The following is a 23,214-nucleotide window of genomic DNA, read 5'->3' as shown; positions in this document are numbered from 1 at the left end:
ACAGGAAAGGATCACAAAGGAGGAAGTATTACTAGGTAAAAGCAATTAGAGCTGGAGACCCAGAGTTTGGCAAAAATAATTTGAGTGCACCATGGATGGTTTTGTTTTGCTAAGGTGGATGCACAAGTTCTGGTAATTCACAAGTCTTTGGAGTTTTTGGTTATGAGTTCACCTGTGGTCTGAAATGACTTTCGTTTGTTAGTTTATTTGTCCTGATGACTACTTAAGATACAAATGATTGCTTCCCTTTCTCCTTTACTTTTTCATTACATGTTATATACTTTTTAAATTTTTTATTTTTATAGTTATTTGGAATCTCTCAAGGTAGATAAATATTAGATGTGGATGGGAAAATCATCCCGTGAGACCTGTGTTTATTTTTAAACCAACAAGTAGGGATGGATAGAATAAAGCAAAACAATAAAAATCTCATAATCCATTTCTGTCCTCTCCCTGACATATTTTATGTTTAAAAACTATAACCACCTAGAAAACTATGGCTGTGTCTGGGCCCGGTGGCTCACACCTGTAATCCCAGCACTTTGGGAGGCCGAGGCGAGTGGATCACCTGAGGTCAGGTGTTCGAGACCAGCCTAGCCAACATGGCGAAACCCCTCTCTACTAAAAATAGAAAAATTAGCCAGGCGTGGTGGCAGATGCCTGTAATCTCAGCTACTTGGGAGGCTGAGGCAGGAGAATTGCTAGAAGTCAGGAGGCGGAGGTTACAATGAGCCGAGATCACACCATTGCACTCCAGCCTGAGTGACAAGAGCAAAACTCTGTCTCAAAAAAGAAAGAAAGAAAGAAAGAAAACTATGGCTGTGACTCATAAAGTTATGGTTACTTTCTTTTCCTCCTGCTCCCTTCCTTTCGCTCTCTCAGAACATTATTATTATTCCTTATTCCTTTAGGGAAATCTAGGGACTGTTTGAATCTTTTCCTGAGGGATTTATTTCCCCCATTAGGCTTCTAGACTCCTTAAGTGCCTCCATCTCCTCTTCTTGTTCTACTGTCTGGGCTGAAGGCAAAGAAGAGAATACTTTTTTCTTAAACTTGATTAATGTTTTACTCCCTTTGAGGTGTTTAGACTTTACCTCTTATGTGCTAGTCTTTTTATTTCTATTTTTATTGTAGGCTTCCTTTAATAGAATGGGAATGTTTTACATAAGCCTGTCCCATAAACCAGTTTTTTTCTCTCAAAAATTATTAGCAGTCTGGATGGAGATTTGTGGGCTGGCCAGAAATGATCTTTTCTGGGGATGGTGGTGTGTGGAGGAGTGGTGGGGAAGTAAAATCATTCCTCAGCTCAGTTCTGGACTTAGAACTGTAGTGAAATGAGAATAAGAATAATTTATAATAATTTATAATTAATTCTGTCATGCTGGCCTGTCAGAAAAGGTCTGTGTAACAACACCTCTTTTAACATAACATGTAATATGTGTATATTTTAAAGAGACTGTCATCAAGTCTTAAAGAAATGGAGAGTCATCTATCTCTTTCTTAACTGCTTTCTTCAGGATGATGCCCGGCAATTATTTGTTTTAGCTGGCAGTGCTGAAGAAGGAGTCATGACTCCAGAACTAGCAGGAGTGATTAAACGGTTATGGCGAGATGGTGGGGTACAAGCTTGCTTCAGCAGATCCAGGGAATATCAGCTCAATGATTCTGCTTCATAGTAAGTAATTTTTCTCTGTGAAACTATAACAGAGAATAACTTGGTGACACTACAGAAAGTTTAGTACCCATCCTTAAGGAAGTGTTTAAGTAATAGACACTCTTAGAAGCTTATAGGATACTTTATAAAAATTGTCTAAGTTTAGGATTATAGAGCCCTTGGTCATTTGTATGATTTGGAGAAAAAAGTTCCCTCTTGGAATGTAAATGGGAGACGTGGCACCACAAAATTAGTTCCATGGCATTTTATTATAAGCAAGTGAAGGAGGAGAGACATCTGTTGTGGCTGGGTTCTGAATCTGTTCCAACTCATAAGTTCCCTCTATGTAAGGGCTTGGCACTGATAGCCAGCTAGAGAGGGAAATTAGAATTGTGGTATTCCTTTTTATGCAGCCAGCTCTCTGTGTCTGGGCCACACTGGATTTCACTAGTAAATCTTTTGCCAGATCACAATAGTAGACTTCGTATAGAAAGAGAAGGTTGAGTCATGGAATGAAGAAGTATCTTTCTGTCAAGGATATTATCTTGAGGGTTAACATAGTTTTAGAGAATTTGTAATGAATACTTATATTAAGCTATTACATGTTATCCTGTTTTACCTCTTTTACATATACTTATTTATGAAGCCTAGATTCAGAATGTATTTTTTTTTTTTTTGAGACGGAGTCTTGCTCTGTCGCCCAGGCTGGAGTGCAGTGGCACGATCTCTGCTCACTGCAAGCTCCACCTCCCAGGTTCACACCATTCTCCTGCCTCAGCCTCCTGAGTAACTGGGACTACAGGCGCCCGCCACCATGCCTGGCTAATTTTTTGTATTTTTAGTAGAGACGGGGTTTCAACGTGTTAACCAGGATGGTCTCGATCTCCTGACCTCGTGATCCACCCACCTCTGCCTCCCAAAGTGCTGGGATATTACAGGCATGAGCCACCGTGCCTGGCCCAGAATGTATTTTTTTTTAATGTACTTTTGCGGGGCCTGGTGAGCACTTGTTATCTGTATTTCTTTCTGTACTAGATGAGGGCACTTTTAAGCATTAAGGTTTTTTCTCCAATATTACTGTTTTCCTACTTTTCACATCATCATTCTAGCTTAAATTGTTACAAGAAGAAATTAAATGATATAGTCAGGCTGTGCATAAGGACAGGGATACATTCTGAAAAATGCATCATTAGGTGATTTGTCATTGTGTGACATCGTAGAGTATGCGTACACAGAATTAGATAGTATAGCCTACTACACACCTAAGCTATATGGTATAGCCTGTTGCTCCTAGGCTATGAACCTGTACAGCATGTTATTGTACTAAATACTGTAGGCAATTGTAACATAATGGTAGGTTTTGTATATCTCAACATCTCTAAACATATAAAAGGGTAATGCAACGGCTATGATGTCACTAGGGGCTAGGAGTGTTTCAGCTCCATTATAATCTTACAGGATCAGTAGCATACATTTATGCAGTCTGTTGTTGACCAAAACATTGTTATGCAGCACATGACTGTATTTGAAAACTTGTTTATTCTTTCAGTGAGAACTTGGCTTTAGAAACATTTCAGGTTCTTGCCTACCTTTTAATAACATATTTTAGTTGCAGGTATTGATAGCTTGAATAATTCTACCAGTGGTCATCAAAGGTAGATTATAATTGCTTTTTTTCATCATTCATTCAGAAAGCTCTGAATCTTCTAACTACATGTGCTTATATTATAGAGATTTTCATAACTGTTGATCTAAGCTTGCCTCTTTACATTAGTGATAGTATTTGGTTTTATAAGATCTTTAATGATTCACTTATATTGGTGCCATCTGCTCATCAGTTTTCTAGCCTGGAATCAGCAAAGAATACAGTTTTGAAGCAGTCTTTTAATTATTTCCCTGAACAAATTAATTTTTTTGGAGGTATTTACAATTTGTTTTTCGTTTAGATTAAAAAAACACGCAAACCTCCCCAACTCTTCTGTTTACTGAAAGAAAACAGAAAATATTCTTAATCACTATAGTTCTCTTAATTTTAGTTAATCAAACACCATTCTCTAATGTCCTGTCAAATGGTTAAACACACATGACCTATTAAGTTTAATTGTCTGAGGACTTTTGGTATAGTTTGGTTTTGGTATTATACAGTACACAGTTGATTTAGTATTACATTTCAGGAATTTTTCTTTAATAAGAAAATTTCCTGTTCCTATTGTTTTAATTTTTTAAATTGGCCTTCACAATTTAATTCTGTAGAATTAAACCTACTTTTGTGTCCAGGTGCGGTGGCTCACGCCTGTAATCCCAGCACTTTGGGAGGCCGAGACAGATGAATCACCTGAGGTCAGGAGTTTGAGACCAGCCTGGCCAACATGGTGAAACCCCATCTCTACTAAAAATACAAAAAATTAGCTGGGCGTAGTGGCGGGCACCTGTAATCCCAGCTGTTCAGGAGGCTGAGGCAGGAGAATCACTTGAACCTGGAAGGCAGAAGTTGCAGTGAGCCGAGATCGCACCACTGCACTGCAGCCCAGGTGACAGAGCGAGACTCTGTCTCAAAAAAACAAAACAAGACAAAATAAAACAAAAAAACCTACTTTTGTTAATGTATATAGACTCTATACTTTAATTGTCCTGTGTTGGATTCATATTTTTTCTTATTATTTATTTATTTTTTTAAGAGACGGGGGTCTCACTCTGTCACTCAGACTGGTGTACGGTGGCACTCTGCAGCCTTGACCTCTTGGGTTCAAATGATCCTCCTGTTTCGCTCAAGGGTAGGAGGATTAGCTAGGACTACAGGCATGCACCACCATGGTTAGCTAATTTTTAAAATATTTTGTAAAGACAGGGGTCTCTTTATGTTGCCCAGGCTGATCTTGAACTCCTGGCCTCAAGCGATCTTCCTGCCTTGGCCTCCCAGAGTGTTGGGATTACAGGTGTGAGCCACCATGCCTGGCTTCTTATCATTTCTATGATACTGAAGATCTGGTTCTGTTTTGCCACTTAGTAACTAGTAACAGGTTTAGAATAGGAACTAATTTAGTCTGTTCATTTGCTATGCACATGGTTGGCTTCACCAAGTAAAAGTAAATGTGTCTTTTATTTAGTTATCTAAATGATCTGGATAGAATATCCCAGTCTAACTACATTCCAACTCAGCAAGATGTTCTTCGGACGAGAGTGAAGACCACAGGCATTGTAGAAACGCATTTCACCTTCAAAGACCTATACTTCAAGTAAGTCATTAGGCTTTTTGCTAGGTGTGCCAAATACAAGTATCTTTCGTTTTAGTTTACCATCTCTTAATCAGGGTAAAATTTCTCTGGGCAGTATTCCTTGGTTTAAACTTAACATATTTATCAGCATTGTTTGAATATTTTAACTGAATAGAGGCCCCAAACATCTCTTGTTTCTCCAGATAGCATCAAATGTTTGTGTCCATTTAGAGGAATTTAAATTCATAAATAAATTTAACTTGCCTCCCAGTAAAATTTTTCCTGTGATAACTGGTTTGTTTTAATTTTATTCTTTTCAGCTGCTTTTTTGTTAGACTCACCAAAACAGATATTGAATGTTTAATAGGATAACAATATTAAACTTATGAAAACCAGTTTTTTTTGGTTAGTTACATGGTTTTGTTTTGCCATTTTGATTTAAAATAGAAATGCTTTTCTCACCAGTGTCACTTCTTATTGGTTTGAATTTCCCTTCAAGTTGAATGGGATGGAGCAAGTATTGTCATGGCTCTTGAAGTAATTTGTGCATAGTATCATGTACAATTAACTTCTTTATACAGTGCAGAATGGAAAATAGACTTGGGGATAGAGGTATTTTGGGTTGGAAGATGACATATAAACAGTGATTTTTTTGGTTTGTTTTTAAAATTTTATTTTTTTAGAGACAGGATCTTACTCTGTCATCCAAGCTAGAGTGGAGTGGTGTGATCACGGCTCACTGCAGCCTTGACCTCCTGGGCTCAAGTGATCCTTCTGCCTCAGCCTTCCAAGTAGCTGGGACTATAGGCTCATGCCACTGTGCCTGGCTAATGTTTTAAAAAAATTCTATGTAGAGACAGGATCTCTCTTTGTTGCCCAGGCTGGTCTCAAATTCCTGGGCTCAGGCGATTCTCCCGCCTCAGCCTCTCAAAGTGTTGGGATTGCAGGTGTGAGCCACCGTGCCCAGCCCAACTGTGATTGTTTTAGAGAGAGAAAATTCTAGTATTCTAATACAAATAACTTTCTCATTAGCATTAGTAATTCTTTTTTTTTGAGACGGAGTCTTGCTCTGTCGCTAGGCTGGAGTGCAGTGGTGCGATCTCGGCTCATTGCAATCTCTGCCTCCTGGGTTCAAGTGCTTCTCCTGCCTCAGCCTCCCGAGTAGCTGGGAGTACAGGCGCATGCCACCACGCCTGGCTAATTTTTTTTTTTTTTTTGTACTTTTAGTAGAGATGGGCTTTTACCGTGTTAGCCAGGATGGTCTCTATCTCCTGACCTGGTGATCCGCCCACCTTGGCCTCCCAAAGTGCTGGGATTACAGATGTGAGCCACCACACCCAGCAGCATTAGTAATTCTAAAACTAGCCTCAGCTTGTCTCTGTGTTAATGGTCTTTTATAAATATTAGAAATGTTTTTTGGTTCCCATTTTCTTCTTTTGTGACCTTTGAGATTAGGAGTAAACTTTTCCCCTTCAATATACCATGTGTTCTTTAGTTATGTCATTATGCGTATATGTAGAATGTGGTGTTTGGTATTATTGCATACAGATGTAACTGCTACCTCAAATCCTCTCAGTTTTTTCTCTGAAAACAACTCTTCCACAGGATTTGTGAAATCCACATAGGGTTTACATATTACTAGATACCAGTCGGGGTCTTGAAATCCTAATACACCAAACTAGATTTTTTCCTGGTGCAGGAAAATAGCAGTTCAGCTATGAATGCTTTTAGAATAGACTTGCTGCTTATCTTTAGTACTGATGAATTTATTTAGCAAGAGCAGCAAAGACCACATGGATTATCACTCGTGAGACCATAAGAATGAGATTTCTTTGTATAAGGTTTGTAATCTACTTATAATTAAAAGTTGTGATCATTATTTAGTGTTGGAAACTTTCTTATGGGTGGTGTTATATAGATCAGTCTTTAGTTAGGCAAATCCTAACTGTCCTGTCTTTTTATGCCATGATCAATAGCCAGATCTAATTAAGGTGCCACACCTACTTGATTGTTGGCATGTAGATATCTTGTTATGAAGTACTATCATTTCTTCCTTTTCCTCTTCTCTCTAGGCAAAACTACTATCCATTTATTCAAACATTTATTGAGCATCTACCATATGCAAGGCATTGTGTAATTGCTTACTTGCCTCTCAGTTAATGAGGTAATGTTTATAAAATGTTGATCTCTTAGTGAATGATATTGTAAATGTTAATATGTGCTAAAAGCCCACCTTGGAACTTCACAGTGTTATACAGACTTTGTAGAAGAAAATGGGGGAGTAAATTGAAGTTACTGGTGTGTCTCCCCTTGAGACTTCCATGGTGAAATATATGATGTTAGCCTTCCTAAAACCTGTATTATGACCCTATATTAAAGCCAACTTGTGATTACATCATTTCAGGTGTCATGACCAAAGGTCAAAAAGAATTGTGCAAGATCAACCCAAAGGAAGAGTTGGGTCATAAAGAGATAATTCCTTTCAAGTATACATTGAGAAATCACCAACTGTGCCTTATTTCTTTGAACTTCTGGGGGAAAACATCTCTGGAAATGTAGGCCTCTAGTCACTATAGATCTTATACATTAAACCAGTTTGGCAGAGTTTAGCCTTTAAAAATTTTATCATTTTCTTCAAACACAGATCACAAGTAACAATTTGCATGCATACGTCATCAGACCTAAGTATCAGCTAAAACACAAAGCAGTGCAGATCTTTTTACTATAGGAAGGTAGTTGAGGATGCTGTTGATAGAAGTTCAGCAGTTGACTCAGAATACCAAGTAAGTCATCCAGAAGACAGTATTGGACTAAAACTAATCTGGAGTGTAACATAAAGTTTGTGAACAGTTGAGACTTTGTTTTTATTAATTAGGTTTAAGTAAGACTCGGAGTTTGGAAATACTGGTCAAGGCTGTTTTTTAGTTATTGGGTTCATAGAGTCCTACCATAAAAATATAATTTATTTGTTTTTACAATTAATCTCCAATTTTTTTTTAAGGTAAGGAAAACAAACTTAATAGGGAGAAGTTATGGAAGCAGAGTGCAAATAGGGCATTTAGAGGCAAACCATTTTGAGAGTCAGAACATGGGTGCTGGAGTTAAGAGTGCCTAGGTTCAGATCCCCAGTCCCTGTTTGTTAGTAGTGTACCTTTGAGCAAATCATTTAACATTGAATGTGCCTCAATTTCTTTATCTGTATAATTGGGATAATAATAATAGTACTTCTAGGAGTGTTACAAGGGCAAAATGAGTTAAGATGTTTAGTAGTAGTGTCTGGCACCATGGTAAGCACTCAATAAATATGCCATTATTATTATTATTATCTCAAACTGTATTATTTAGCTCTTTGCTTTTCCTTCTTTTCCCCTCCTTCCTTTAATCCATTTCAGTGCTTATTCTGCTGACTTTTCACACATCTGGTACAAGCTTTGATAGAGAGGAGGCTCAACTATCTAAAATGAGAATCTAGATTATTCACAAATTTTATTTTCTTATGTTGTTGTCTTGTACTTTTAGCCAGGATAATTATTTTGACTGCATTTAATCTATTCTTTGTCTTCTATTATAAATGAAGTTTTGAATATGTAATAGTGGGAAGTTTCCTAATCATTTCAGTTTAGGGAAAGGTGTATGTGTGACCTTGCTGAATTTGCTTTCTTTCCCCCTTGCGCAGGATGTTTGATGTAGGTGGCCAAAGATCAGAACGAAAAAAGTGGATTCATTGTTTTGAGGGAGTGACAGCAATTATCTTCTGTGTGGCCCTCAGTGATTATGACCTTGTTCTGGCTGAGGACGAGGAGATGGTATGTTGGAGCTTCTGGTAAAAAGCCTGTCTAATGTAGCCAGGAAATGGAAAATAACTTATTAGGAAGATTGTCTGCATCCATTTCCTCATTCAACCAAAACTTAGTATCTTTAAGTTTTTTGATCTGTGCCCTATTACTCTAAAAAAGATGTTATAGCCTCATTGAGTATGTGGAAAGGATGTTAGCCAGCCCTTCCTCCTACCTCCTCTCCCCCAAAAATTACAAAAATGAGGACCAACACTCAACTCTATCTTATTGGTGTTTGACTTATTTCCATGAATGCCATTTAGTGCTGCAAAACCTGTTGGTTTGTCTTTTTCATTAAGTTAATCCACTTTTACTCTTTGCTACTGACCTATCATCCTTTATTTCTTTTTCAGAACCGAATGCATGAAAGCATGAAACTGTTTGACAGCATTTGTAATAACAAATGGTTTACAGAAACTTCAATCATTCTCTTCCTTAACAAGAAAGACCTTTTTGAGGAAAAAATAAAGAGGAGTCCGTTAACTATCTGTTATCCAGAATACACAGGTAAGGGGTTATGAAAGATTTTATTGGAGGTACACATCTTACTTAGATCAACACTTTGGTGACATTCATAAAACTGCCTTTTTTTTTTAATGATGGGGAGAGTATTCAATGGTAGTGGCATTGGCATTAAGCCTGTGATTAAAACCCTCTGAGTCAAGAGTGCCATATCGGGCCGGGCGCGGTGGCTCACGCTTGTAATCCCAGCACTTTGGGAGGCCGAGGCGGGCAGATCATGAGGTCAGGAGATCGAGACCACGGTGAAACCCCGTCTCTACTAAAAAATACAAAAAAAATTAGCCGGGCGTGGTGGCGGGCTCCTGTAGTCCCAGCTACTCGGAGAGGCTGAGGCAGGAGAATGGTGTGAACCTGGGAGGCGGAGCTTGCAGTGAGCCAAGATCGTGCCACTGCACTCCAGCCTGGGCGGCAGAGCGAGACTCCGTCTCAAAAAAAAAAAAAAAAAAAAGTGCCATATCAGACACAGTTGAGTTTTCTGTGTTTATTTTAAATTTCTATCTTCATTTTTTGAGGAAAATAAAAAAGGAGAAAAAGTAAATTTGGGAGCTGGGCATGGTGGCTATAATTCTAACTACTTGGAAGGTTGAGGCAGGAGGATCATTTGAGCCCAAGAGTTTGAGATCAGTCTAGGTAACATAGTGACACCCTGTCTCATAAAGTAAAATTTGGTATATGTTAATAGAGAATAATACTTTTTTTTTTTAAATTGTACGTTAAGTTTTAGGGTACATGTGCACAATGTGCAGGTTTTTTTTTTTTTGTATAAAACATTTAATTTATTGGTCTTTGTGGAGAATTAGATGCATCACCACTATATTACAACAGAGCCATTAATCTTGTAGCTTCATCAACATTAACTGGTTTGCTTTCATGACGCTGCTGAGGAATCAGTTCTTTCTGTAGAGGTTCAAGTGAAGTGCTTTTTGAGAAATGTGCAAGTTCCTTTTGTACATTTACAAAAGCTTTATTTACTCTGTTAACTTTTTCCTCATTCATAATGTTTATCTTCTTAAGATTAGTGGTAACTGGTTTTGCTTTGTTTTTAGCCTTAAAGTTTTTTTGGCTGGCTATGTGAAATACATTCCTGGACTTCGGCCCTCTTAATTTGTTCTTGGCCATTGTCAGAAATTTAATACTTGCGTGCAGCTTTTTAAGCTCCAGGTGACACCATCTGGCACGTACAGCGTCTACCAATGTGCAGGTTTGTTACATATGTATCCGTGTGCCATGTTGGTGTGCTGCACCCTTTAACTTGTCATTTAGCATTAGGTGTATCTCCTAATGCTATCCCTCCCCCCTCCCCCCACCCCACAACAGTCCCTGGAGTGTGATGTTCCCCTTCCTGTGTCCATGTGTTCTCATTGTTCAATTCCCACCCATGAGTGAGAACATGCGGTGTTTGGTTTTTTGACCTTGTGATAGTTTACTGAGAATGATGATTTCCAGTTTCATCCATGTCCCTACAAAGGACATGAACTCATCATTTTTTATGGCTGCATAGTATTCCATGGTATATATGTGCCACATTTTCTTAATCCAGTCTATTGGTGTTGGACATTTGGGTTGGTTCCAAGTCTTTGCTATTGTGAATAGTGCCGCAATAAACATACGTGTGCATGTGTCTTTATAGCAGCATGATTTATAGTCCTTTGGGTATATACCCAGTAATGGGATGGCTGGGTCAAATGGTATTTCTAGTTCTAGATCCCTGAGGAATCGCCACACTGACTTCCACAATGGTTGAACTAGTTTACAGTCCCACCAACAGTGTAAAAGTGTTCCTATTTTTCCACATCCTCTCCAGCACCTGTTGTTTCCTGACTTTTTAATGATGGCCATTCCAACTGGTGTGAGATGGTATCTCATTGTGGTTTTGATTTGCATTTCTCTGATGGCCAGTGATGATGAGCATTTTTGCATGTGTTTTTTGTCTGCATAAATGTCTTCTTTTGAGAAGTGTCTGTTCCTGTCTTTCACCCACTTTTTGATGGGGTTGTTTTTTTTTTCTTGTAAATTTGTTTGAGTTCATTGTAGATTCTGGATATTAGCCCTTTGTCAGATGAATAGGTTGCGAAAATTTTCTCCCATTCTGTAGGTTGCCTGTTCACTCTGATGGTAGTTTCTTTTGCTGTGCAGAAGCTCTTTAGTTTAATTAGATCCCATTCATCAGTTTTGGCTTTTGTTGCCATTGCTTTTGGTGTTTTAGACATAAAGTCCTTGCCCATGCCTGTGTCCTGAATGGTAATGCCTAGGTTTTCTTCTAGGGTTTTTATGGTTTTAGGTCTAACATGTAAGTCTTTAATCCATCTTGAATTAATTTTTGTATAAGGTGTAAGGAAGGGATCCAGTTTCAGCTTTCTACATATGGCTAGCCAGTTTCCCAGCACCATTTATTAAATAGGGAATCCTTTCCCCATTGCTTGTTTTTGTCAGGTTTGTCAAAGATCAGATAGTTGTAGATATGTGGCATTATTTCTGAGGGCTCTGTTCTGTTCCATTGATCTATATCTCTGTTTTGATACCAGTATCATGCTGTTTTGGTTACTGTAGCCTTGTAGTATAGTTTGAAGTCAGGTAGCGTGATGCCTCCCAATATGTTGAAGAAAATACAAGGGTAAATTGTAATCATTGTGCCCAAGAAACTGACATGTAGTTGCAGAGGGACATAAATAATTTTATTATAGTGTTTAATTGCACATAAATAGTTTTATTATAGTGCAAAATGTGCATTAATAGAAGTGGAGTAGAAGTAGTTACTTCTGATGGGGTCATTGTAGTCTTTTTCTAGAGCTACTAAGAGGATGAAATAGAAATCATCAGGCAGACGGGAATAAAAGCATTTCAGAAAAGAGGAATTGCATATATGAGAATATGGAGGTAGAAAAATGTTATGACCAATTGTGGAACCCAGAAGGAATTTGGTATTACTAGAGTTTACAGTGGCAGGGAAGAAGTGGTTGGAGAGATGGTCAGAGATCAACTCATGGAGGGCCTTATATCTCATGCTGAGACAATGATGATCAGTTGAAGGTTTAATATCCTACCATGATCTGTATCATGGGGTACATGATATAGAAGAAACTGTGCTTTAGAAAGATTATGCAATAAATAATAAAGATAGATAGTAGGGGATTTGAATTAGTAAGAACTCAGGATGGAAATAAAAACTTTTGATGGGGATTAAGGGATATATCATAGAACCCAAGGGCAAGAATGGACAGGTCTTAGAATAGAATTAGAACTAGGAAATAATTGTCAGGAACCCTGGAAGCACTCTTTATCCCCATCTTTTTTCTCTCCTCTCTGTGTATCTTTTTTATTATTCTTTCCTTCCTTACCACCTTTCTCTGCTATTCAGTTTATGTGATAACAGCCTAGTCACAGTTTCTGTATCTCTGGCAAAAAGATCAGACTAGGCTGGGCGCAGTGGCTCAGGCGTGTAATCCCAGCACTTTGGGAGACTGAGGCGGGTGGATCATGAGGTTAGGAGATTGAGACCATCCTGACTAACACAGTGAAACCCCGTCTCTACTAAAAATACAAAAAAAATTAGCCGGGCTTGGTGGCGGGCGCCTGTAGTCCCAGCTACTCGGGAGGCTGAGACAGGAGAATGGCGTGAACCCAGAAGGCAGAGCTTGCAGTGAGCCGAGATCGCACCACTGCACTCCAGCCTGGGTGACTGAGCAAGACTCCGTCTCAAAAAAAAAAAAAAAAAGATCAGACTAGACTGGGATTGCTTGGCCTTGGTTTCAAATTCCAAGGAGAGAGATTCTGGCCGTGGTTAAGTCAGGCAGAAATCTGTAGGCCAGTCAGTTGAGGTCGGGCACAAATGTAACTGCCAGGGATGGATCACTATGAAACTTATAGATCAGAGTCAGGTATTTCCAGAGAAGGGGAACTCTTATTAGCGGAGACACTGTAAATGCTTTCTATAATAAAGTGAGGCCGGGTGCAGTGGCTCATGCCTGTAATCCCAGCACTTTGGGAGGCTGTGGCAGGTGGATCATGAGGTCAAGAGATTGAGACCATCCTGACCAACGTGGTGAAACCCTGTCTCTACTAAAAATAGAAAAATTAGCTGGGTGATCCCAGCTACTCGGGAGGCTGAGGCAGGAGAATCGCCTGAACCTGGGAGGTGGAGGTTGCAGTGAGCCGAGATCACACCACTGCACTCCAGCCTGGTGACAGAGTGAGACTCTGTCCGTCAATCAATCAATCAATCAATCAATAAAGTGAAGGGGTAAAGCAGGGGTAAGGAAGTGGGAAGAGTCAGAGGTGCTCCCAGGTTTCTGTCTTGGATGCTGGTGCTGTGACCTGAATTCATGTATAGGAATGTTGATTTTTAATTATTTATAGAACGTTGAAATAATATCTCATGGACAGTTATATTCGAGGTTGAGGAGAGGTAGGGGTTTGAGATCATCAGTAATGAAAACATGGAAATGGGTGAAATGACCTATGGAGATATTATTATAGAATGAGGAGAAAAAGGACCACAGATAGAATGAGAGAGATAGAGAGCAGCCTCTATTGGCAGGAGAGGAAGAAATATATCATAACCAAAAGGAGAGGTTAAAAAGTGAGTTGATTAAATATTTCAGTCAACAGTGTTATCTGCAGATAAGTAAGATACATACTGAAAAAGGGCCTTTGGAGTTAACAGTTAGGAGGTCGTTGACCTGCTGTTGAGAGCAGTGTCAGCGGAAAGTTGAGTACAGTGAGTTACAGAATGGAAAGTGAAGAAAGAAGACAAGTGTAGACTACTCTTGAGCAACGTGGGTTTAAAGGGAAAGGAGAGATTTAAGAATGTTTATAGGCTGAGGGCTAAGATCCTATAAGCAAAAGAGATATATTAAAAAACAGATGTAATTGAAGGAGCAAGATTTGCAAGCAGGTGGGAAAAAAGGAATTAAGAGTCTAGGTAGGATAAATGGATAAACAAATTGTGTTATATACATACAATGAATATTACTTACCCAAGAAAAGGAATAATAATAGATAGATGGTACAACTTGTATGAAACTCAAAACACTGTGCTAAGTAAAAGAGGCCAATACTTCTATTATATGATATATCCAAAATAGGCAAATTACTGTCCATAGAGACAGAAAGCATATTAGTGGTTATGAGAATTGAGAGAATGGGAAGAAAAGGGAATGACTACTTAATGGGAATAGGGTGTTGAAAAAGTTTTGTCGCTAGAGAGAGGTGGTGATTGCATAACATTGTGAATACACTAAGTGCCACAGAATTGTACCCTTTAAAATGGTTAAAATATCTGTTATGTTAATTTTCCTCAATAATTTTTTAAAAAGAGTATAGGTAGAGCAATTGATTTTTGAGCAAGAAGTAAGACACCTCTAAGACCAGAAGTACAAATAAGTGCAGATATGTAACATTTTGAGTGAGGTGGTAGGCCAAAACATTGAGATATAGTTTAATCCTCATGGCCTGTTTCCTCAAGAAAGTTGGAAATGTGGTTACCTGTTCAGAGTAAAGAACAGAGGGAGGTGAGAATCAGGTGAGTTTATAGAAAGCCACCAAGTTTTAGGATTGGGGGAGAGATATGTAAGACAAGTAAAAGAATTGGCATTAATGTTGAAGGCCCAGCTTAGAGTCTTCACACAAAGCAAAGACCCTTTAATATCATACCCATTTTCTTTGTTGTTGTTAACTTCCAAGCCTGTCCTCCATTGTCTTCATTCTGCGTACACATTCTTACAGTCCTTATTTGCCAGGTATTAGTATCTGTTCCTAGCAGACAAAATTCACTTTTCACTCATCTGCCTCCTTTAATTTACAGAGGTTGTTTTCCAGATTTTAAGAACCTGCTTCAAGCACCTACAAAGCTGTTTTCCTTCAGTTCTTTAAATATTTTAATTAATATTCTTTTCCTTTCCTTTTTTTTTTTTTTTTTTTGAGACAGTGTCTTGCTATGTCTCCCAGACAGAAATGCAGCGGCACGATCTCAGCTCACTGCAACCTCCGCCTCCCAGATTCAAGTGCTTCTTGTGCCTCAGCTCTACTACAGGTGCCCACCACCAGGCCTAGCTAATGATTTTTTGATTTTTAGTAGAGACGGGGTTTCACTATGTTGGCCAGGCTGGTCTTGAACTCCTGACCTCAAGCGACCCACCTGCCGCGGCCCCCCAAAGTGCAGGGATTACAGGTGTGAGCCACCACACCCAGCTCCTTTTTTCTTAAGCTCCATTTTGTTACCTGGTCTTCTTTATATCTTTGTTATTGATATTTTTGTTATGCTTAATGTTACTGAAAATAGCCTGTAGTTTATTGGAATAATGAGTTGTCTTTGTTGCGTTTCCCTGGCTTTATAGCCAGTTTCTAAGGCTACTCTAAAGGTTCCATAAGTAGACAAGATGGTGTAAAAAGCAGGTGATTTAAGGGTATTAATTACAAATATTGTTGAGACAGGCTTTACTTTTGGTTCCTGTCACCTTTCTTTTTGTAAAAAATAGGAGCTTTATTGAGATATAATTCAGAAACCCTAAAATTCATTCTTTTAAAGTGTATTGCTTTTCCTTATTTAAATTATTACCTTAAGGCTTTGAAGCTAAACCTTCTTAAAACTGTGGAATGATTTTGAAAAGAACAATTTACCTTGTTGAATTCCTTTTTTTTGTTGTTTTAATACAAACAATCCCGTAGCGTTTATTGCCATCTTGTAGTAACATAAGGGTAATCAAAACACTATGAATGAATGTTCATATTGGACAAAGGACATCTAAAAGCAAACTGTATCCTTCTCAACAATTTCTCACTTCATTGATCCTTTCTAGTTGGAGACACTTTGTAGCAGACTAATATTATCTCCTTTTAGCATGATCCGACCCCGTTGTTTTCAAAAATATGGAATGCTTCACGAATTTGCGTGTCATCCTTGCGCGGGGGACATGCTGATCTTCTCTGTATTGTTCCAATTTTGGTACATGTGGTACCGAAGCAAGCACTACCTTGTTGAATTTTTATTCCAAGATCACTCCAAGGAACACAGCCTCTCAGACCTTTTAAGCAATTGTGTTCTCTAGAAATGTACCTTCCTACTTTCCTAGTTTCCTTTTATACTTTCTAGATTTTTTTAACTGAAAAGTCTAAATGAAAGGGTAAAGAGAAACTTAACATTATGTTTTCCTCAATCTTTGTGTTTGATGATTTTATTTTTGTTACCATGAGAGTCCACACTCACGAAGAACCTAATTATAGGAACACCTAATGATTATAGAAATAGAGAATTCTATTCATATTTAACTGGGTTATGTTCCCTCTCCATAAGTAAATGGTAATGGTCTGACTTAGTTGAGTTCAGGCAGCTTTTAACAATTTGAACTGAGAGTGCTGGGTGTCCGTTTTAGGTTCCAATACATATGAAGAGGCAGCTGCCTATATTCAATGCCAGTTTGAAGATCTGAACAGAAGAAAAGATACCAAGGAGATCTATACTCACTTCACCTGTGCCACAGACACGAAGAATGTGCAGTTTGTTTTTGATGCTGTTACAGATGTCATCATTAAAAACAACTTAAAGGAATGTGGACTTTATTGAAAAGCATGGATGTTAGTGAAAGGTAAAGTTTCATACAAGGTAGTTATAGTGCTACAGTGATGTCTCTTGACTTTGTAAACTTTTTCTAATTAAGAATATTCTTCTCTTCTAGTTACTACAGTGTGGAGTGTTGAGACCAGACACCTTTTGCTGTCTCATGGGGCAGCTACAAGCATGAATGGGACCAGGGAATGGCAGCAGCATGCAGAATCTTAGCACTCTTTAGCACAATATTCTGTATTAGGGAACTTTTAATTGACATGAGATGCTAAAGTCAGACATTGGAATTGGAAGAACTGTAAAGTGTGATTCGATCATCAAGACATCACTTGGATTTCTTAATCTTAAATGCTTATGGAAGATGTGAAGTTGAGGTGCTGCATTCTAGAACTTCAATATGTAGCTTACTCTTTTTCCCCCCTTCTTAAACCACCAGTGGTTCATTTTTAAGGTTTTTTCATCAAGAAAAGAATAACTTTACTAAATTTTATTTCTTTATTTACGAAAGAATCTTTATTAAAACACAAACAATCTTAACTATGCACATGATGTGACCAGATCATCTTGAAAATATTCCTCTTTAGTAGGAACTCTTTGTTTTTAACTCTTGGTATGGTCAGAATATAATACTTCCATAATTACTTACAATTCTTGCCAGCTACTGGGGCTATAAATACAACTTTCTTTATGAAATTTATGTTATTATCCTGCTCAAAGTACCATTATGGTTTCCATATGGTAATTACATTGGAAAGTTCTGCAATAAGATTCTAGTTCTCTCTTTTCTTTAAGCTTATGGTTGAAGGTTAACCTTGTTTGTGCAGATTACCAAATTACTGCTGATGTAGTATGATAAAGTCAGCTTCTTGGATACAGACACACCCAGGGCAGCTGCCAATCAGAAATGCAAATTGCTAAATTCCAAACAGAACCAGTGTCTTTGCTGCTACATATTTACTAAATTGACCACTTTGATTCTTGCTTGTTTGTCTCAGTTATAGGGAGTTTTGTACAAGGTGCCTCTTGTTTTCCATCTTCATGGCCTTTTCTGTTGAGAAACATCTAAAGTGTATTAACAGTGCATGCTTTTACTTTGTAAATGTGGTGCCAAATCCCTGTTTGCCATCGTTTTTACTGTACCGATGTTAACTGTAGTAATCCTTAGTCAGTATGTTCTTTTGCTGCAACTGTTGCATTTTGGGACTTTTTTCCACTTTGTCATGTGAACATTTTTAATCTGTTATAGTTGGCGGCAGTATTAAAATGGTGAGTAAAGAGCCCAGGTTTGCTCCTGTTTGTAACTAGTCTTTTCTGGAAATACTGTCTTCTGTTTCCTTTTGCCTTTGCAGAATGTGCTTTAGCCTTTGTCTGAGAATGGGTTTAGGTAGAAGGGTTTCCTGAAGGTCTAGTCTTTTGGTGTAATAGTATTGTTGAACCTTAGGTTTTATGTTATATCTTCATATGAGTGATATGTGATCATGATTCATTTTGCAGATTTACATTTTGCTTGTGTGGAAAGTTATATTCACTTCAACCTACAGACCCTTTTGTATAATGTACAGCAAATGTCATTAAATATTGAATGCTCTATTGGGGGAAGACAAATGAAGAGAATGCATTTTGAGCATTTCAAATCAGTAGTTTGGGCAGTGCCTTTTGGGGTCCAATCTTTTTGGATTGGATTCTATTTCATCTTTTGATGTGACCTTTCACTAGTTTACAAAAAAAAGGTTGGTGGTCAACAAAAAAAGCAAGTCATAGCAGTTCAGTGCCTTTGTTGGTAGTTTTTAACTTTTTTTGTGATTCTTTTTGGAAAATCATAGCTTACAGATGGTATAACTGTATTATATAATGAAATTTTCTTTAGGTGTGGGAAAACTTGATCTGAAAGGAAATTATCCGCTTCAATTGGTGATTGATTCAGTGCCCACAATGTAAACAGGGTTGGTAGTTCTTACTCATTTTGAATATACCTTTTCTTTATTGTATTCTGTAATATAGGATCATCTGGAAATGAGACCTGGTGGAATATTATTTTCAACTGTAGCCTTTCTATACTGTGGACTAATGAAATGGTGTTGTTGATAATCTAAAATAACCAGTAATCCAAAAAAGTTCATTTTACTTTGAATTTGTATTTTCATTTGAATATCTATCTGATATGTTAAATTTTTAGCCCTTCTGTTAAAGAAAAATAGCAGGTCCCCATTTTTCTGCCTCTGTACCATTTACATTTGCTCTGTTTGTTAACATGAAGATCACTCTTATTTCACCATCCCAAATAACTTACCTAAATGCACATTCCTTGAGGGCACAGGGAGACAATTTAAGTCAGTAGTTTTTAATATGACTTAAGTAAAAATCACTTGGACCCATCTAAGAGATTGACTTTTGGCTGGTGGGCTGGCAATCGATAATTTTTTTTTTTTTTTTTGAGACGGAGTCTCACTCTGTTGCCCAGGCTGGAGTGCAGTGGTGCGATCTCGGCTTATTGCAAGCTCCGCCTCCCGGGCTCATGCCATTCTCCTCCTGGGACTACCAGGCGCCCGCCACCACGCCCAGCTAATTTTTTTGTATGTTTTAGTAGAGACGGGGTTTCACCGTGTTAGCCAGGATGGTCTTGATCTCCTGACCTCGTGATCCGCCTGCCTCGGCCTCCCAAAGTGCTGGGATTACAGGTGTGAGCCACCGCACCTGGCCAGCAATTTATAATTTTTAAAAGGTGATTCTGATTACCAGCCAGGCTTGCAAATCACTGGTTTGTATTGAAATAAAAGATATTTTCTTGTAGCAGGGCTAAAACGTGAGATGAAACATTAAATCTACTAGCCTGAAAAAAAAACTTCGGCATTTGTAATCAAAGAAGCTAAAAGTCGCCTTGTGTGTTTCCTCTGAAGAATGCTGGAGATTTGTGATGGGTAGTGTTTCAGAATTCAGGTGCCTATGCTTTGGACCATCTAAGAAGCCATTAGTCTGTGTAAAGAAGAAGCATTCCTAATGGACAGTCCCCCCAACCTTATAAATTCAGCTTTGCAACAGATTTCACCACCTAGCATGAAAATTCCAAAAACTTTAACAATTATGCATAAGTGGATCTTGAGATGACATTTTCATCTTGGACAGTTTGAATTCTAAATCTCTAGTTCACAGTGAATCATTTTTTAAATTTTTACTGATGGATCGTTATTTTTCACAAGGTACTACATTCTTACAATGTAAGACTAGATGGACCAAAATTAAAAAAAAAATTTCTTGCCTTGTTTTTTTAATTTTCATATATATTCTATTTGTTGTATATACACATTAGACTTTTAAAATAACAGCTGGTTTTTGTAATTCATTCATTCATCCTGTATTCTTATATTCTGGTCATTATTCTCTCATTTATAGCTGTGACATTCTTTGGACATTGCTTGCCTGGCCTGATTAGTTACTTAATATAATTTATTCATTTGCTTAGCATGTGTGACATAGTTCTGGAGTTTCCTGTTGCAGAACTCCTTGCTGTATTGCAGTCATATATAAGGTAAAGTCAGCCTCTTGTTCCTATTAAAAACCTACCATTGATTATTTTCCCTTTTTACGTGTTCAAAAAAAAAAAAAAAAACAGCAGCCCTCTACTCATTTGTATAAACCTAAAACGTCACTGTTTTCCTTGAGCCTTAGTACTTGTGGGATCTTTCCTTTTCATGTGTAGTACTGATTTTAAGAGCAATGATCTTAGTTTGCCAGTGCCGGGTAATTATTGTGTTCTACTTTAGGCTTCGTAGTGCAAATCAGGGATCTGACCTGGATCAGCCTCAGCTCTTTACATAGCTTTATGATCATCCTATTTTGTTATATTGCTCCCAACAAGCACAAGAGAAAAAGGCAGGCTTCCTAGAGACCTCAAGTTGAAAGTTGATTTTGCTGACAGCTATCAGGGAGTAAAGGAAAGGCATTTCAGGCACTGGAGAACTAACTTTAATGATGATCAAGGTCTTTATTCCTTTATATTTTAGTTTTTAAGATCCCTTCTCTTCCTCCTTTCCCCCCAGTTTTCTCAACATTTATGAGTTAGTTCTGCTGAGAACAACATACTTCAGAACATGTCAGGATAGGGCAGTTTTTTCTCGTTTTTCTTTTTTCTTTTCTTTTTTTTTTTTTTTTTTTTTTTGAGACAGTCTTGCTCTGTTGCCCAGGCTGGAGTGCAGCGGCACGATCTCTGCTTACTGCAACATTTGCCTCGTGGGTTCAAGTGATTCTTGTGCCTCAGCCTCCCAAGTAGCTGTGATTACAGGCGTGTGCCACCACACCTGGCTAACTTTTGTATTTCTGGTAGAGACAGGGTTTCACCGTGTTAGCCAGGCTGGTCTCGATCTCCTGACCTCAAATGATTTGCCTGCCTTGGCCTCCCAAAGTGCTGAGATTACAGGTGTGAACCACTCCACCCACTCAGGGCAGATTTTTTTCTGATACCGTATCAGGTCTAGGCCTGGGCTGATACAAATCTTCTCAGGAATAAGAGGTAAGAAGGAATGTTAAACAGCAGTATTTACCTGGGGTACATGGTTAATTTGATTTGGCAGATTCTTTGGCTAAACCCTAGTAAATTAAAATGTCTGAGCCAGGTCATGGGAATATACATGTTTTTAATACATTCCTCAGGTGATTTTGATGTAGCCAATCTGGGCCAACATTTGGGCACAACTGAGTAGGACCTAATACAGGTTGAGTAGCCCTTATCCAAATCTCTTGGGACCAGAAGTGTTTGAGAGTTCAGATTTTTGTGAGGTTTTGAAATATTTGCATTATATACTTATTGGTTCAGGATTCCAAATCCAAGTCTGAAATTCAAAATGCCCCAGTGCGTGCTTCCTTTGAGTGTTATGTTGTTATCCAAAAAGCTTTTGATTTTGGAGCATTTTAGATTTTGGATTTTCACATTTGAAATGCTCAATCTATATTAAAGATCAACACAGGCTGAGCACAGTGGCTCATGTCTGTAATCCCAGCACTTTGGGAGGCCGAGGTAAGCAGATCACTTGAGGTCAGGAGTTTGAGACCAGCTTGGCCAACATGGTGAAACCCCGTTTTTACTAAAAATACAAAAATTAGCCGGGCATGGTGGTGGGTGCCTGTAATCCTAGCTACTCGGGAGGCTGAGGCAGGAGAATCGCTTGAACCTGGGAGGTGGAGGTTGTAGTGAGCCGAGATCGCACCACTGAACTCCAGCCTGGGCAACAGAGTGAGACTGTTTTTTTTCTTTTTTCTTAAAGTCAACACAAACATTGAAAATAAGCAACTTCAGTGCACAAATAACCTCAAAATCACTAGTGAGTGACCTATTTTTGGTCAATAAGAAGTACCATTTGTACATGACTTAAAGTGCCTTCCACCAAGAAAATTACTGAAAACTGTTGGATCACATAACATTCCTACACTTTGGATACAGAGTATTTAGTTTTATACAAAATTAAGACAACAAGAAACCTAGGATGTCCAAACATTTATTTCATTTATTTTACTGCATTTATTTATGCAGTGAAAATTGAAAGATACACCAAATTAAAGATAAAACCCTGTGACAGATAACAGTATATATGTAATAACATGAATATTTATTTACACTTGGTAGAGAAAGCAAAGCTAGCTAGCTCTAAACTAGAATGAAAGTCGTTTTGAAATGGGTAAGGGGGTACATAAGGGGAATGATTGAGTCACATGTAAAAGCCTTTGTATGCCCAGTGCTAGTGTTTTCCTGAAATCTAGTGAGAATCACAAGGTACCAGAAATAATCAAATATTAATAAATATTAATACACTGCTGGGATAGAAGTATCTCAGTGTACCAGCATTCACTAAGCTATAAAATCTTTGATAGCAGGAATATTAAATTATGAACAACCTGGTTTATCTGTCTCCTCTTATCTCTTTTACCTCTCCCTACCCCCAAAATTCTCCTTGGGTTATCCAGACATTTTTACTAAGATGCTTATTTATATGTAAGAGAGATTTCCAGTAGACAGAACAAAACACAAGAAATTACCTGTTCTGTTTATTCTTGCTCATGTAGGATAAAGGTCCTGAGACCTCTCAGAATCTTACGAGGTTGGAGAGTTGTTTGGAATGCTGGGTTCTGGTCTTGTCTCTGCTTCCAACTAGCTATGGAATCTTGTGTATTCTTTCAGTCTTACATCACTCATCTGTTATCTAAAGATGGACTAAATTATTCCTTCCTGCTGTGATATTCTATGGTTCTCATCAAATAGAAATGACATATTTGAAAATGCTTTGTAAATGTTATGATACTCAGGATTATACTGCACAGAAAAAAAAAATCCTAAGGCAGCACCAACAAAGGTATTCAATGTAGCTGGTGGTCTTTTACAGCATTACTTTGCCCATATTCATTTTGAAGACGTGAAGTTGAACTATAAATTGCTCT

At 38.1% G+C, this 23,214-nt stretch overlaps 2 protein-coding genes and 1 non-coding gene across 3 annotated transcripts in view; 1 reads left to right on the top strand and 2 right to left on the bottom strand.

The window, feature by feature from the left end:
- Positions 1–18,070, top strand: part of GNAI3 (G protein subunit alpha i3) — a 54,365-nt gene extending 36,295 nt beyond the window's left edge. Inside the window, exons 4-9 of the mRNA XM_003267905.3 lie at positions 1,518–1,675; positions 4,762–4,890; positions 8,546–8,675; positions 9,059–9,212; positions 16,598–16,810; positions 16,901–18,070. Coding sequence (XP_003267953.1) covers positions 1,518–1,675; positions 4,762–4,890; positions 8,546–8,675; positions 9,059–9,212; positions 16,598–16,788 — 762 coding nt within the window. The 3' untranslated portion in view covers positions 16,789–16,810; positions 16,901–18,070. The remainder of the gene's footprint in view (positions 1–1,517; positions 1,676–4,761; positions 4,891–8,545; positions 8,676–9,058; positions 9,213–16,597; positions 16,811–16,900) is intronic.
- LOC100584500 (ribosomal biogenesis factor) lies at positions 9,975–10,413 on the bottom strand. Its single transcript, XM_030824896.1, has one exon. It carries the CDS (start codon positions 10,344–10,346, stop codon positions 10,044–10,046), a length of 303 nt encoding a protein of 100 aa, XP_030680756.1. The 5' UTR covers positions 10,347–10,413; the 3' UTR covers positions 9,975–10,043.
- LOC115837701 lies at positions 16,089–16,195 on the bottom strand. The gene has a single exon (XR_004032761.1). It is a non-coding gene; the product is annotated as a U6 spliceosomal RNA (small nuclear RNA).
- Positions 18,071–23,214: the final 5,144 nt, after the last annotated feature.

Source organism: Nomascus leucogenys, chromosome 12, assembly GCF_006542625.1.
Source record: "Nomascus leucogenys isolate Asia chromosome 12, Asia_NLE_v1, whole genome shotgun sequence".
Classification (NCBI taxonomy): domain Eukaryota; kingdom Metazoa; phylum Chordata; class Mammalia; order Primates; family Hylobatidae; genus Nomascus; species Nomascus leucogenys.
Note: the sequence above shows the minus strand (reverse complement) of the source record. Positions and strands in the feature narration are given on the sequence as shown.

Excerpts from the sequence above, each read along its gene's own strand:
- LOC100584500 (XM_030824896.1), bottom strand. The coding sequence starts at position 10,346 with ATGGCCAAGAACAAATTAAGAGGGCCGAAGTCCAGGAATGTATTTCAC.